This window comes from Pantherophis guttatus, chromosome 3 (genome assembly GCF_059756535.1).
Source record: "Pantherophis guttatus breed Tessera chromosome 3, ASM5975653v1, whole genome shotgun sequence".
NCBI lineage: Eukaryota > Metazoa > Chordata > Lepidosauria > Squamata > Colubridae > Pantherophis > Pantherophis guttatus.
Genome location: NC_142065.1, coordinates 183,438,462 through 183,455,313, shown reverse-complemented (window position 1 = coordinate 183,455,313; position 16,852 = coordinate 183,438,462). Strand labels below are relative to the sequence as shown.

The 16,852-nt window shown below is 38.8% G+C and overlaps 1 protein-coding gene and 3 long non-coding RNA genes across 4 annotated transcripts; 2 read left to right on the top strand and 2 right to left on the bottom strand.

Annotated features, from left to right (window-relative positions):
• The first annotated feature begins 750 nt into the window (after positions 1-750).
• LOC148114931 (uncharacterized) lies at positions 751-14,476 on the top strand. Its single transcript, XR_015733403.1, has 2 exons — positions 751-833; positions 14,319-14,476. It is a non-coding gene; the product is annotated as an uncharacterized LOC148114931 (long non-coding RNA).
• On the bottom strand, positions 3,102-6,246 carry LOC117658299 (uncharacterized). The gene is made up of 2 exons (XR_009620149.2): positions 5,738-6,246; positions 3,102-4,851 (listed from the first exon to the last, which is right to left on the bottom strand). It is a non-coding gene; the product is annotated as an uncharacterized LOC117658299 (long non-coding RNA).
• On the top strand, positions 6,260-9,830 carry LOC132709121 (uncharacterized). The gene is made up of 3 exons (XR_009620150.2): positions 6,260-6,885; positions 7,264-7,389; positions 9,637-9,830. It is a non-coding gene; the product is annotated as an uncharacterized LOC132709121 (long non-coding RNA).
• On the bottom strand, positions 9,840-14,881 carry MRPL53 (mitochondrial ribosomal protein L53). Its single transcript, XM_060681923.2, has 3 exons — positions 14,736-14,881; positions 12,299-12,411; positions 9,840-10,161 (listed from the first exon to the last, which is right to left on the bottom strand). The coding sequence occupies exons 1-3, from the start codon at positions 14,834-14,836 to the stop codon at positions 10,055-10,057; spliced, it is 321 nt and encodes a 106-aa protein (XP_060537906.1). The 5' UTR covers positions 14,837-14,881; the 3' UTR covers positions 9,840-10,054.
• Positions 14,882-16,852: the final 1,971 nt, after the last annotated feature.

The window sequence follows — 16,852 nt, the reverse complement described above, 5'->3', positions numbered from 1 at the left end:
CTCCAGACTCTGGATCCTTGGTTTCCAAATGAGATGCAAAAGTTGCTCTCATCAGAAAAGAGGACTTTGGACCACTGAGCAACAGATCGGTTCTTTTTTTCTTTAGCCCAGGTAAGACGCTTCTGACGTTGTTTGTTGTTTAGGAGCGGCTTGACAAGAGGAATACGACATTTGAAGCCCATGTCCAGGATCCGTCTGTGTGTGGTGGCTCTTGATGCACTGACTCCAGCCTCAATCCACTCCTTGTGAAAGTCCCCAACACTTTTTAATGGCCTTCTCCAGGCTGCGGTCATCCCTGCTGCTTGTGCACCTTTTTCTTCCACACTTTTCCCTTCCACATAACTTTCTATTAATGTGCTTTGATACAGCACTTTGGGAACATCCAACTTCTTTTGCAATTACCTTTTGAGGTTTTCCCTCCTTATGGAGGGTGTCAATGATGGTTTTCTGCACAACTGTCAGGTCAGCAGTCTTTCCCATGATTGTGATTCCTACTGAACCAGACTGAGAGACCATTTAAAGGCTCAGGAACCCTTTGCAGGTGTTATGGCTTAATTAGCTGATTAGAGTGGGACACTTTGAGCCTAGACTTTTTCACAATATTCTAATTTTCTGAGATTTTCATGAGCTGTAAGCCATAATCATCAAAAGTATGACAAATCAAGGCCTGAACTATCTCGCTTTGCATATAATGAGTCTATCTCATATAGTCATCCATTCTTTGTTTCAAAATGGAGGAAGGAAGTTTCGCACTGCTTTATATTGGATATTGGATGGATCTCAAGGCCAGCTAGGAACGAATGAGCCATTTGTAACTGTAATCAGCCCTCTAGGTATGCCCAGCTTTTCCTATTCCTCTTTTACTAAAGATCCAACCTGAAGTAGGGGCTGAGGAAGTCAAAAGCTATATGAGGTAAAGCTGTAAAACCTGTTGCCAGCAGCTGCAATCACCAGTTTACTACAACTCTTACTTAAATGCACACATATGTGAAGGTCATAAAGTTTATAACGTGCTGTTTTTATCACTGTGGCAAAAGGAGCCCGATCCTGTGGATGCCAGAGTTGTGCAAGTGTAAGAGACTCTTTTGTGGGAAACAACACTCTTCATTTGCCTGAGACCTCCTGCATTGGTATATATAGGAGGGTGTCGGTGTAGGTGCTGCTTTCTGAAAGACAGCAAATGTCTGCAGCTCTATAAAGCACTTAGACTTATATACTGCTTCACAGTGCTTTATAGTCCTCTCTAAGCATTTTGTCAGCATATTGCCCCTGACAATCTGGGTCCTCATTTTACTGACCTTGGAAGAATGGAAGGCTGAATCAACCTTGAGCCTGTTGAGAATCGAACTGCCAAAGTGCTGGTAGCAGGCAGTCAGCGGAAGTAGCCTGCAGTACTGCACTCTAACCACTGGGCCACCACAGCTCCATATATTTTAAAAATGTGAGGAATATTGTTCAAATTTGTCGATTGCTTTCTTTAATGTATATATTATTCTTTGTTTATCAAGGGCCTGTCCTGTTTATGTTTAAATAATGTTACTTAACATTTATCATGGAAAAGTGTAGTATTAGAACTAAGGCAGACAGGATCAATCACCACCCCATATACAGGCAAGCTTTGACTTACGGCCACAATTGAGCCCAAAATTCCTGCTCCTAAGCAAGATAGTTCTAAGTGAGTTGTGCCCCATTTTACTACCTTGTGAAGTGAATCACGGGGTTCTTAAGTGAATCCAGTTTCCCCCATTGACTTTTCTTGTCAGAAGTTAGCTGGGAAGGTTACAAATGGGGATCACATGACCCTGAGACAATGAAACCGTTCATAAATATATGCCAGTTGCCAAACACCCAAATTTTGATCACGTGACCATGGGGGATATTGCAATGGTCTTTGGCATGAAAACTGGTCATAAATCACTTTTTTTAGTGCCATAGTAACTTGGAATTAACCATTAAACAATGGTTAAAAGTAGTAGTTCCTGTACCTGTACAGTACCTGTAGTTCAGGAATCCTTCAGCAGTGTTAAGGATGGGACGTGAGCTTCTGAAAGAGGCTTAGTTAATACAAGATGGAGATATCGAAAATACTGTCATCTTGTCCTGGAGACGGGGGTTGCTCTCCTGAGGAACCAGATTACCCAGTTACCTTGGGAGTAACTCCTGGATCCATTATTGTTATGGCTTGGTGGGGCTTTTATCATCTTAGGCTAATAAAAGATTAATGAATGAAAATAGCTTTGCCTGACGCAGGGCAATATTGTATTTCATTTGTATTTGCCATCCCTCGTGTGGGGTTGACTGTTAATTAAGTTGGCTGACACAACCATCCATTAGGATACCTTTCTTCCTCACATGCTAACCAGAGCAACATGACCTGTGGAAGTTAGTTGCCCCTTCTGAATTGGTTCTTAGCAGCTGGATTTTAGGGCGTGCTGCCTTGGATTTTGCTTGAACAATTTAGTGGTCATCTAACTCCTAAAGACTCCTGGGAGTTTACAGTTTAAAAAACAAGAATACCACAAAAACATGGGGGGGGGGAGTACCCTAAAAGGAGGGAGGGAGTGGAACCTGTCTAAGGTTGGTAGCACAGAGGCAGGTATTATCAATCTATTGAGCAACCAGGTTTTAAAATTTTTCTTGAACACCATCACTTTTCAGTGCTACCAACCATAGAGAGCTTCCATAGCATTTCTTTGTGTGTCCTCTTTATTCTTAAAATGAAATCTGGGACATATTCAGCATCTTTGAATAGCATCGGGTGGTTTTGAACATATAAAGGGAAGAAACACAATCAGTGCTAGTGAAATTTAACTCTCTGTTTTCAGGAAGCTCTATAAAGCTCCAGAAATTCAAGTCAGGTCCTGTGCTCCTAACTTTTATGCTCTGCTTATTCCTATAACTTGGGGATCAATTTCATCAACCAGTAGAGCATAAATTTTCCAATAATATACAATATGTCAGCATACAAAACAATGCAAAGTACAAAAAAGGAATTACTGCGGTGGATTCCCCACCCTCAGAGTTTTTACAATGATTACCTATATAGTTGAGTATGGGTGTGAGATGATTCATATCAGAGGAGTATATGAAAAGATTGAAGATCAGTAGATACGTTTTTTATCGAGACACTGTGAGAAAAAAATTAAACTCACAAGCAATTATATCTGCCCTGCCCTTCCCTAAATTATGATATGTATAAATCAGTAATATTTGGCCTATAATCCCAAAACAAGTAACTGTGGTGGATCTCCATAATGTCCTATTGGTCCTACGTTTTTAGGAGACAAAAATACTTTTTCTGTAAGATTGCATTTGTGATGAACTAGTGAATTAAAGACATATTTTTTCAAAGCAACCCTAACAATAGCCAAGCCTCCTACAACTGACTCCATCCCATTGGGTTCACAACCCCAGTGATCACAGAAAAGAAAGTGCAAGACCTATTTCACAGACAAAAGCCAGGAAAAGCTCCAAGCCCAGACAAGATAACTCCTCCTTGCTTAAAAGTCTGTGCTGACCTTGGCTCTCATCTTCACCCGTATTTTCAATAAATCACTAGAGATGTGCTATGTTTCTTCTTGCTTCAAATGCTCTACTATCATCCCAGTGCCAAAGAAGCCCACCATCAAGGAACTGAAAACTACAGACCAGTTGCTCTTACATCTGTAGTCATGAAAACCTTTAAAAGGCTAGTGCTGTCCCACTTGAAAACCATCACGGATCCGCTGTTAGACCCCTTGCAATTTGCATACCGAGCAAATAGATCCACAGATGATGCTGTTAATATGACTGCACTACATCCTATAACATCTTGAGTCACCAAAGACCTATGCAAGGGTCCTCTTTGTAGACTTTAGTTCAGCATTCAATACCATCATTCCAGACACACTCCTAACTAAGCTAAACCAGATACAGGTAGCTGAACACACTTGCAAGTGGATCATAAGCTTCCTAACAAACAGGAAGCAGCAAGTGAAGCTAAGCAGAATTGCATCAGGTACCTGTACAATTAGCTTTGAATGTATTCACAAGTATGTAAAAAGGTATACACTCATTTCCTATTAAATAAAAGAGTTACTTCATGTTATGCAAAACTACAAGTTCTTTTTTTTTTTTTTTGCTTCTTCCTTCCTTCTTTGGGATAAGAGAAATAAACACGCAAATAGTTTGTATGAACCAGTCCCAGGAATTGCATAAGTTTTTTTTAGCATAAATTAATATGGGCATAATGAATAATGGCTTAATAATTATTTAGGCAATATCATAAAATAATATTGTGCCTTCCTTTGTATAATATTAATCCCAGAATTTATAATCACTATTGCATTCCAATGGCATGAATTTAGCGAGTTGAAGGCCTACTATTTTGGTAGTAAAATTGGACCACATAAATCTTGTGGTTTCCATAAATGCAGAAGAGAAGGATCTTCCATTGTTATATAATATTATAGAATATAATATATAATGAAATGTGTACCTTTGCGAATATATAGAAAAAATAGACTGAAACTGTAAAACACTACAAAATCTTTGTTCATAAAGTCATTGGAACTTGTAGTGGTGTCCCAATTCCATTGTTTCTTTAGATTCTTTCCGATTATACATCAAGTCCAGCAGTAGGATGAAAACATTTGTAGTCAGTTTGAGGATGCCTTAGGACAGGAGAATAAGCTAGTTTTTGATATTCTTAGCCATGATGTCCTTTGGACCATCTATCCAGGTTGAACTTAGCAGATACTATGCAATGGTGGTTGTTACTGATCTTGGTGGATCAGAGAGAATACAGTCTAATTCTACTTTCGGTTTCCATCATTTCATCATATGGAGATTATGGAATCTTTGTTCTGATATCTGAAAACAAACAAGTTGAGACATAACTCAGATATTGGATATTGCTATTGGAAAAATAACTCATAATAAATTCTAATTACAATGGCTTACTGTCTTTGGAGAACAGACTACTTTGTGCATTTGACTCAGGATTAATTAGAGAAACTAAGACACTGGCCAGCAGTGGGTTGTTTTCTTGTTGTTGTTGTTTTGTTTTCACCATCCTAGGCTAATGTGTCAAACAGTGGTGACATTGGAAAACTATGCTTTAGATTCACAAATGTATGCTAAACATAATAGCTTAAGATCACGTTTGACTGGTGAATCAGTTTTTAATTTGCTTATTAAGGATTTCATTTTTTGATGTCTGTGTTTTTTAAATTACAGATTAAAGATTCATGTCCGGTGGTGCAGATGACCAATATTTAGAAAGGAAACTTGATGATGCTAGTTGTGCACCTGTGTTATAGCTGCCAGTACATTACAACACTTTTGCCACTTGTCATTAGAACTACAGCAATAATTGCTCTTCAACTAATATGAAAGAATAGTCAATAAGGCAGATGTGAAATCACCCCATTACATAAAGTGCAAGAAATAATATTTTTACCTGAATAGTCCACCACATCCTGTCCAACCCATCCATTTCTTTCTCAACTTCAGTGTTTGTATGAACTTGTATCACATGCCACTGTTTCATTTTTTAATGAACCCTAATGAAGAGACCACTATGGCTTATTTATGCATCCACGTTATCAGGTTGCCCCATAACTAGTTACAGGCCAATGACCATTTTTGGTATTGCAGGAATGAACAGCATCGCCTCTAAATTCCCTTCAACCAGTGAGAGCAGCATTTTCCCACTCCTGAAGTGCTATTCAAAGTGTTATTTTCCTACTTCTGTTACCTAAGGTGATGTTCATTTTGCCTGTAGTATATTTCTTTCTTGACTGGCTACTTTGCAGGAGCAGGAAGCTCATCAATTGAGTCTATGGGTAACGTGGTGTCTATAGGTAGTCCACAAGTTATGACGACAGCAATAAGGACCGAGATTGCTATCGCTAAGTGATGCAGTTGTAAAGCATGATATCAGATGACCGCATCACTTAGCAATGGCAATTCCAGCTGTAACTCCACAGCACATGGGTTGGGAAGAGGCAGAAATCCCAGGTAAGGGAACCAGGTGGGTTTTGCATGGGTGCTGTAGGAGAAGGGTGTGCCACAGACAAGTACTAGGAAGGGCAAGAGGGCTGATGGAGGCTGAAGAAACTCTGAGAGAGGCGGTAGAGGGGCAGCAGAGGAGGCAGGGGTGACCTGTGGATAGGGACACACCATGGTGTGCAGCTAGAAGGGGCTGCTAGATACTTTGCAGAAGACTCCTTGGGAGAAAAAGTGATGGAAGTGATTTACAAGGGCAACATACAACCTTCCCTGTCAGCTTCCCATTGACTTCACTTGTAGGAAGTTGTCTAGAAAGGTTGCCAATGGCAATCATGTGACATGGCTTGCTGTGATGTCATAATCACCTGCCAGGAATCCAAATGCTTGGCTCACAGTCACATGACTGTGGGGATGCTGGGATAGTTAGAACTTTGGGGACCAGTCGGAACTTCATTGTTTTTTTTTTATAGCTGGCAAAACTTTGAACAATCTCTGAATGAATAGATGTAAACCGAGGACTATCTCTAATTTTTTTTTTAAAGCAACCTTGACCAGTAGCCCTGCAACAGGGCATTCATTATAATTATTGCTTATCATATAGAGTATTAATGGTTTAAAACCCACCAGACTTTTTTTAAAGTTACTATTTCTCTTTTCCTAAAATACTTACTAATGCACTGGGGTTACCAGGGTTTTTTTTTATTATTATTTAGTAATCCCAATGATGCAATTTAATCAACAGACTGACTGATGAAAAAATGATGAAACAGAGCACCACTATACTTATTCATTTTTTATTTTTTTTTAAATGAGCTTTTTTAGTTTGGAAGTATTGTTTTGTTTTTGACCAATTTAGGATGTTTGTTTTGTCTGCCTGTCTATATCTGTCTATAAGTAGGTAACATTTTATATTGTAAAACCAAATAATAATCTCCTATGTATCTTAAACTATTAAAAAAAGAAGACACTTTACTTTTTGCTTATGTGAAATCATGTAAACTCTGCAAGGACATAGAAAGATCTATAAGCAATTCCGTATGTGTGTAATAGTGGATAAAATCACTAATCTTTGCATTGGGAATTATGAAATATTGTTGTCCCTCATAGTTCTGTACATATGTCCTGCATCTAAATTATTGCTATTATATTAACTTGGTGTGTTGGTATATTTTTATGTCTGATTGGAATAATATATCGATAAGCCAGTTTTGGTGTAGTAGTTAAGGCATCAAGCTTGAAACTGGGAGACTGTGAATTCTAGTCCTGCCTTAGGTACAAAGCCAACTGGATGGCCTTGAGCCAGTCACTCTCCCTCAGCCTTAGGAAGCAGGCAATGCCAAACCACTTCTGAAATCTCGCCAGGAAAACTGTAGAGGCTTGTTAAAGCAGCAAGCAAAGGTCAGTAACTCTAATTTGAAGGTAGGAATAAGGATTGAAAAATTACTTGTCCACCCAGGTTTGTTTTTGTTTTGTTTTTATTGGATTTAGGTTGTTGCATACTAAAGAAACTTGTCTTCATTCCCATTCCATATCCAAGGGAAAGGATACTGCTTGCATACAGGTTTTTCTTTTTTAAATTTACTAGTCATTTAATAACCATTCGGAGTTAAGATGACCTCAGAAAGGATGTTTTGTGATCACTAAAGCACTTCAGGCCAAAATGTTGTGCTACGCACAATCCCCACATCCCTGCATTTTGGGTGCTTGGCAATCACATCCATGACTGGTTCCAGTGTCCTGCAGTCATATGATATTTGATTATTATTTTTTTTAATTCCTTTTTTGCTGGTTCCCAGGAAAATATACCCATTCAGAAAATGGATTTGGACTTAGGATCACACAATTTTCTTAACCGGTGCCAAATGAGTCATAAAATTGTGTCCAGTCATGTGGGTGCCTTTACTTATGACCGTCAAGATTTAAGACTAAAATTCCAGTCCAATTGCAGTCACAAGTCGAGGACTATTTGTATTCCATTTATCCTCTTTTTCATAAAGTCTGCTTTTATTGGGTCATATGGGGGGGGGGGAAAAGCCTTGGAGGATGCTGCAAAATTGGCAAGTCACCCTTCTCTTTAAATATTTGTTAGTATGTTTAAATTTCAGGTTTGGGGAATGAGGAAATAAAATGTTCACATTGCTCATAACTTCTAGGAACACAGTATTTCAAAGCTAAATATGAGTGCTATTATTCTGTAGTTTCAAATATGCTTCAACTGAAGTAGAAATACATTGGCTTTAATCTCAACTAATGAAACTGCGGAGGTCTGAAGCTGGTTTTGAACTAACAAGAGTCCTGGTGCAGAAAGGCCTTGAGGAAAGAGTGCCAAGGCAGACAGGAAGAGAACAGGAGAACAGGAGGTTAACTTAGCCACATTCACTTTGTTTTGTTTTATGGGATCAGTCCCATGAATGTAACCTTAGACTATAAGATGTTCCTCCTGTTCCTGATTACAAGTAAACAGAAGATGTTTTATATTTATTGAAGGTTCCACATAGAGTGTTTCAATTTTGTTCATCCACATGAATCCACATCCACAAGACAGACACAGACTTCAGAGGATAATTAGAACTGCATAAAAAACAATTGCTACCAACCTGCCTTCCATTGAGGACCTGTATACTGCACGAGTCAAAAAGAGGGCTGTGAAAATATCTAGAGACCCCTCACATCCTGGACATAAAGTGTTTCAACTCCTACCCTCAAAATGACGCTATAGAGTACTGCACACCAGAACAACTAGACACTATAACATTTTTTTCCCAAATGCCATCACTCTGCTAAACAAATAATTCCCTCAACATTGTCAAACTATTTACTAAGTCTGCACTACTATTAATCTTCTCATCGTTCCCACCACCCGTCTCCTTCCACTTATGACTGTAACTTTGTTGCTTGTATCCTTAGGATTTATATTGATATTGTTTCCTGATTGCTTATTTATACCCTATGACTATCATTAAGTGTTGTACCTTATGATTCTTGATGAACGTATCTTTTATGTATACTGAGAGCATATGCACCAAGACAAATTCCTTGTGTGTCCAATCACACCTGGCCTATTCTATTCTATTCTATTCTATTCTATTCTATTCTATTCTATTCTATTCTATTCTATTCTATTCTATTCTATTCTATTCTATTCTATTGTCTTCTCTTCTCTTCTCTTCTCTTCTCTTCTCTTCTCTTCTCTTCTCTACTCTACTCTACTCTACTCCACTCCACTCCACTCCACTCCACTCCACTCCACTCCACTCCACTCTATTTGAATACAATTCTGACTCCAATGGACAGAAATGTCCATATGGAATCAATTACAAATCTTGGGGAGAAGGGCCTCATCTTCAAAATAGAAAAATCGTGTAAGTATCTCCCAGTTATGGATAACATATAGATTATACAAAGAATCATAAAATATAAGGGTTGGAAGAGACGTTGAGGTTCATCTAGTTCAATCCCTGCCCAAAGCAAATCCACAACAACCTTGACAGATGGCCACCTAGACACTGTTTAAGTATAGAAAAGTGGAGACCTTCCTATGTGAATTATTCCATTGTTTTAACCGCTCTTACCTGTTAGGAATTTTTGTTTCAGGTCCAATTTAAATGTTTCCTTTTAAATTAAACTCAGGTTCTTGTCTTCTAGAACTGAATGATTTTGCCTATTTACACGACAACCTTCAGATACTTGAAGACAGCAAGTCCACTGTAGCTTTCTTTTCTCCAGACTAAATTTCTGATTCCAACCATTCCTAAGTTTATTCTTCTAAACCCTTGTAGAATCTTCCCTTGTAAAGGGAAGTCACTACTCCCTCTATACTAATAAAAATGATGTTAATCTAACACTGATAAGGTGTTAAGAGTTTAATCTTTAATCAAAAGTCCAAAAAGCATTTTTTAAAACCAGAATCAGCTTGCCTCCTCTATATATCCACTTTAGATTCTTTCGGTTATTAGGAAAGTCCTTGCCATTTTTCTGAGTGTAGTTTCATGTAGATTTGTATGCATTTATAATATTGATGCAAACTCTTCTATCGTCAGTTTCAAGTAGTCTATGGTGGTGGCTATTCTGCTACCGCAAGTTCTTTCTTTTGACATCTAGAGTTGAATGCATTTAACATCTCTTGAGTTGTTAAATTGGCTCCTTTCATAACCAATCTCTCACCATCAGCTAGAAAAGAAATATAATAATTTAATTATAGGAGGAAAATAAAAAGCAATCAGTGAGTGTTAACAGTTCTATGTTACAAAATCAGATAGATATTTAGGAATGTTATTTTCACTATGAAAAACAATAATGCTAGGACAATTCCTTTCATTTGAACATTAAATGATAAATTATGCACACAGATATATGAGATTCAATTTGAAATAATCAGCTTTCTAAAGAAGGGGTGGCAATACAAACCTAAAGCTAGGATATGAGATGCCTTTCACTGAAAAAATTCTTCCACAATGTAGCCCAGTATTTCTCAACTCCCAAATTCAGAATTCTTATACTAAGCTGGAGAATGTTGGAAGTTGAAGTCAACACATCTTAAATATGCCAAGATTGAGAAATACAGATGTAGCCAAATACTATAAAAATTAAATGACAGCAGATTCCAGGATTTCAAATAATGAATTTTAATATTAACTGGAAATGTGAAGGACAAAATCTGTAATCTACACACTCGGGGTCACCACTTCTTGCCCACTTCTTCTTGCCCACTTCCATTTCCAAAAACAATTGGCACCAATTGGCTTGATATACAACATTTCGTACTAAGTGTCCAAACCAAGTTCAAACACCTAATGGAAAAAGAATCCTCCAAAAAGTCTTTTAACTCCAGGAGACAAAAACCCTAATCACCATGGTCTCAATCCACATACCGGGTTCCAGATAATAAACCCTACAGATTTAAAGAGGACTTGAATAAACATGATCAGACATGTTTCAAAGCATGGTTTTCAATTGTACTCGTACTTTCTCATCTGTTTCTGGTAAAATTCTACATTATTTTTTAAATAGTGACATCCTATTGTTTTTGTTAAAATAATTTCATTGGTAATCTACAGTGGCTTCTAGAAGTTACAATAAGCCATCTAGTGGTAAAAAACACAGGCTAGAAACCAGGAGGCTGTGAGTTAAAGTCCCACATTAGCCATTAAAGCCAACTGAGTGACCTTGGGCCAGTGACTCTTTCTCAGCCCAACCCACCTTACAGGATTGTTGTTATGGGGAAATTAGGGAGAGGAAAATGTGTTGGATATGTTTACTCGCCACCTTGAGTTATTTGTAAAAAGAATAAAGGTGAGATACATAGAAATAAATATATATGTTGCAAAGTTCCATAACTCTTTAGAAAACACCACACACATCTACATGCTTTTATTTCTCTCATATTTCCTATCATGTTTCCTATCATGTGGCATGAAAACAAAATAGAAATGTCAAGTGTCTTAGTCTTAGCAGAGACAATCTGCAAAAGCTAATAGAGCAATAATAAAATAATATTACAACCAAGGAAATAAAAGTTAAGTTTACATTAAAAGGTATTTTGAGCAATGTTTGATTTTCAAACTCAAGTATTTATTCATAAATATTTCCTGAAACAGGTCATTATAAAAGATTTATTGAAACAGAACAAAAATATTTCAAAAACTTTGAAACCTTTTTTTAAAATAACCACTAATACTTCTAATTTAATTAATTTAATTTAATTAATTAAATTTATATGCCGCCCCCTCCGAAGACTCAGGCTAATTGAGGACCCAGATTGTTGGGGGCAATATGCTATTTAGTATACTGTCTTTGGTGTAAGCCGTCGAGAGTCCTCGGCAGTATAGAAATATGACTGACTGACTAACTAACTAACTAACTAACTAACTAACTAACTAACTAACTAACTAACTAAATAAATAAATAAATAAATAAATAAATAATTGTTTTAGAACTCATGATATTTTGAGCCACTAGATAATATTTCCTGCTATTGTTCCAAGGTGCTTTTTCAAGAGGCAAATGGACTTTCTGGTTGTTCTTTGAACACGTTTTTAACTTTTGCTTCTCATCCAAGAATGAGAAGTGAAAAACAAGAAAGTCTAGTTGTCTCTGGAAAAAGCACCTTGGGACAACCATGACCTGGATGACTGAGAATCTCCATAGACCAGTGTTTCTCAACTTTGGCCGCTGGACGATGTGTGGACTTCAACTCCCAGAATTCCCCAGCCAGCAGAGCTGAAGTCCACACATCGTCCAGCGGCCAAGGTTGAGAAACACTGCCATAGACATTTCCTGCTACTGGTTGCATGAAATTATTTCTTACCAAATGTGATGTCTATAACTGGTTCAGATCCATCATGTTTTATCTCTGCTTTCACATCACAGTTCAAGTTTGATTTGTATGCCTTCTTTTCAAATAGACACTGAAGAAAATTTCTGAAAAGTTAGAGAAAGATCAAGAAAGGCTGTAAAAATGTATTTGTATATCTTGTCAACAATTTGTTATATAAAGGTTACATACAAAGCAGCAATATTTTTCATGTAAAGGGTAAAAGGAGTCCTACTTAAAAAAAATCTGTGATATATATAAACACAAGATTGTCTTAATTGCTGAGTTACTTTGTGCAATATCAATACCCACCTGCTATATATTAACATTGTGGATGAGCCATAATGATACTAAAATCCTATTCTACAGCCATTGTTCAACATGTCATATACACCCTGTATATCGGACATTAACATAATTGAGCGGGTTCAGAGGTATTTCTCAAGAAGAGTACTCCACTCCTCTACTCACAATAGAATTCCCTATGCCTCCAGGCTTGAAATTTTGGGCTTGGACAATCTGGAACTGCGCCACCTGCAGTCTGATCTAAGCATAGTACACAAAATTGTCTGCTACAACATGTTGCCTGTCAACGACTTCTTCCGCTTCAACCACAATAATACACGAGCAAACGATACAAACTCAAGGTAAACTGCTTCAAACTCGATTGCAGGAAATACGATTTTAGCAACAGAGTGGTCAAGGCTTGGAATGCTCTACCCGACTCCGTTGTTACAGCCTCAAACCCACTGTTGTGACTCCGTCGCCCGAGCCCATATTATCAGAGGGAGAAGACTTCAAATGTGAAGGAGAGGAGTTGGCAAGGCCTCCCTCTCCAGGACCCTCCTCTCTGGCAATGTCTCAGGTGTCCTCCGAAGGCCAAGAGATAGGCCAGAAGCCAGGCACTTCCGAGCAGCCACAGTTAGACAGCGACGAAGATGAGTCTTGGCTGGATCTTCGACAGCGTCGGAAAGATAAGCGCACGCAGCAGAGAAAGAGGCGTGCCAGAAATTCAGCTGAGACACTGGACCACACCCAACAGGGGATAAAAGGGGGTGTGGTGGCCATTCAGGCCTTGTGATGGACAAAACTGAAAAGCTAGCAAGTCATACTGCGTTTCTGGAACTTCGTTATATGTCCTGATTGGATTTATTATGGACTGAACTTGACAATTCTTTGGCTTTGTGGACTTATTTTGGTATATCGGACGGAGGAGAAAAACCTCTCTTTGTGAGTAAAGTCTTTGGCAGGCAGCTACTGGGTTGCTGCCAATTCTATTATCTCAAAGGAATTCCTGACTGCTGGTTTTATTAACTCCTGGCTGACTGTTTGTGTGCGTGTGTGAGACGGCGACAGAACACCCACACAGCTTCAGCCTCAAACGTCTACCGTGGACCTCACCCCATTCCTAAGAGGTCCGTAAAGGTAGCATGCATTAGCGCACCAGCATGCCTACCATCTCTGCCTTACTGTCCCCATTTATCTGTATTTACTTCCTTTGTTCATGTTTATGTTCATACCTATACTTGTTATCTTGTACATGTTTGACAATTAAAATTAATTAATTAAAAATAAATAAATAAAATAAATTCAGGCAAGAATCTAATTGTAGTTAAAGAGAATATTAACTACAATGTGATCATGGTTATTGTAGTCATGCTCTAGACTGACATCCGACCTGATTTAATCATAAGGAGGCATGATAGCAAATTTACAATTAAATTGCTGTTAGCACTCCCAGAAACTTGTTTTAAGATGTAGGAATAGCTATACACATTCTTCTGCAGCAGAATCACCATACCACTTATTTATTTTTCACCACCTGCTGGAGGGGATCACAGCAGATCAATATTCAGACACTATCAAGATGAAACAAATTCCAGGTCTATTTTAATCAGGATTTACTCATAAATCCTGTTCAGTACTGAAGAGATAGTAATTACAACACTTTTGCATTTTCTGGACATCTCAGATTTTCAGTATCACTAACCATGTTTTGTTTTGTTTTTTGCAGGGTGCTCTTGGAAACTAAAGTCTAATACAAGATGCTGGCTCGTGAATTAAAACAGAATTTAAATGCAACAGTTACAATCCAGCAACCCTTTCTTTCCCACAAAGTTTTTTTTTTTTTTTTAAATAAAAGAACCAACAAGGCTCAGCATCCTTGCACTCGACCATTTTGCATCCAGATAATTTCTTCCTCGATCCCACTCTGTTGTACGGGATTTAGCCTCAAACGACCATGTAGCGCATCCCAAGGATGGACAGCTCATTCCTTGCAAACGGCGTTGTTTTTTAAGCCTGCAATCCCCATTACACACAACAGTCTCCCATGTTAAAAAAAAAAAAGCCTTCGCCTTTATATTCCGGTCGGGAAACTCCGGGCTGGCTCTGCAAGCGTCCGGAAAGCCTCACTCGCGATCTTTCTCACCTGGTGCTTTGCACATTGAACTCGAAAGGACAAAAAGTGACCAGGACAGTCTTCACCTGCTTGAGCGACACACCAGCCCTTTTCGGGAACACGTACGACATTTTGTCCCATGGGCGACTCCTTAGTAACCGGAAAACTGCAATTCCCAGAATCCCATTCAGGGCGCTTGTGCAGGGCAGTTGTCTATGCACTTAGCCTTCTGGGAAATGTAGTTTAAAAACTACTGCGGAGAGGTAATAAGGTATTTTACTACCTCTCCGCAGATTGGTTTGGAGACCTTGGCTGGGACCGCGCGCGCGTTCCCCAAGTTTTACTTCCAGGAGCTATTTACATGTTGTTAACTGATGTGACTTGTTGGCTTCGCATAGCAGAATCATAAGCAAACAACCGGAGTTGGATTTCAACATGAGTTGGCTATTTTGTAGTTTAGTATTTTGTAGTTTAGAAAAAAAGGCCATCTTTTAGTTGTTTGAGAACGCTGTCCCATTTAAAGACAAATGATCTTTTGGCAAAAAAAAAATGTGCGCACAAATGCATCATAGATCAGAAATCCCAAAACAAAATTAAGCAACATCCCTTATGTTTACTGAGCATTCAGTTTGTTTGGCTTTTGAGAGATTTACTTCTGAGTAAACATACTCATCTTAAAGCTATAATAAAGTATATCCTCCCGTGCCCCAATTTTTCTTCTGCTGGGTTGATTTCTGTTTGCTCTGTGCATGGTATGTGGTGCTGCTCTTCATAAGTGATTTGAAAAGTTCAGAGAATGCATTATGAGATGATTATTACACTGGTTCTAAAGCTAAGCACACAAATTACTTTAATCATTGGGGATTTGTTTCATCTTGACCATAATGTCTTGTGAACTCAACCACTATGGTGTATTCAATAAACCATGGTAAAGCCAAATATGGCTTAATAATATGCCAGAAGCAGTCTTGATTCACTCATTATGCTAAGTCTCAGTGTGTTTATTTCTTACACAAACCCACATAAACCATGGCTTAAACTGTTGTATAAACTCTCTCCTTAAGTTGTTATGCCTACCAAGTTGCTGCTATGCTTAATTCAAGACATGGCTTCTTACACTTAGATCAGGGGTCTGCAACCTTAAACACTCAAAGAGCCATTTGGATAAGGTGACCAGATTTTAACATTGGTAAAGAGGGACATTGTGGGCGTGGCTTATTTTGTGGGCGTGGCTAGCTGGTCATGTGACTGGGTGGGCGTGGCTAGCTGGTCATGTGACCGGGTGGCCATGGCTATGTGTATAGGGTAAGGTGAACAGATTTTAACATTGGTAAGAAGGACACCATTGTGGGCGTGGCTTATTGTCGGCATGGCTTGGAGGCCATGTGACTGGGTGGGCGTGGCTAGCTGGTCATGTGACCGGGTGGCCATGGCTATGTGTATAGGGACTACTCAGAGGGCTGAAAAGTCATTTCTGACAGGTCCTCACACTTTTGACTGGTCCTCACACTTATGACCATCCTCACATTTATGCCCGTGCAGCATTCTTAACAACCATGTCACTCATTTCACAACTGCTTCTCTTCACCATGATGACAAGATAGGGCAAAAATGTAAAATGTGAGGACAGTCGTAAGTTTGAGGACTGGACAAAAGTGCGAGGATCAATCAAAAATAACTTTTTCAGCCCTCTGAGTAGTCCATATGCACAAAAGGACTAACCAGAGGGCTGAAAAAAGTCATTTCTGACAGGTCCTCGCACTTTTGACTGGTCCTCACACTTATGACCATCCTCACATTTATGCCCATGCAGCATCCTTAACAACCATGTCACTCATTTCACAACTGCTTCTCTTCACCATGGTGATAAGATAGGGCAAAAAACATAAAATGTGAAGACAGTCGTAAGTTCGATGACTGGTCAAAAGTGCGAGGACCAGTCAAAAATAACTTTTTCAGCCCTCTGAGTAGTCCATATGCATAAAAGGATACAGCAATAGAGAGGGATGAAGGAAGGGAAGGGAAATTAGAGTAGGAGTGAGGGTAAGAGGGGGAGGAAGAGAGGAGAAGGAGAAAGGAAGAGGAAGTAGGGAGGAGAAGAAGAGGGGGGGAAGAGAAAGTAAGAAGGAAAGAAAAGAGAGAGGTGG

Bases quoted from the DNA above. Each gene is read 5' to 3' on its own strand.
- MRPL53 (XM_060681923.2), bottom strand. From the start codon at position 14,836: ATGTCGTACGTGTTCCCGAAAAGGGCTGGTGTGTCGCTCAAGCAGGTG. The intron at 12,412-14,735 runs GTGAGAAAGATC...CTAACTTTTCAG, and splicing joins TTCAATGTGCAAAGCACCAG to AAATTTTCTTCAGTGTCTAT. The intron at 10,162-12,298 runs GTAAGAAATAAT...TTTCTTTTCTAG, and splicing joins AGTTATAGACATCACATTTG to CTGATGGTGAGAGATTGGTT.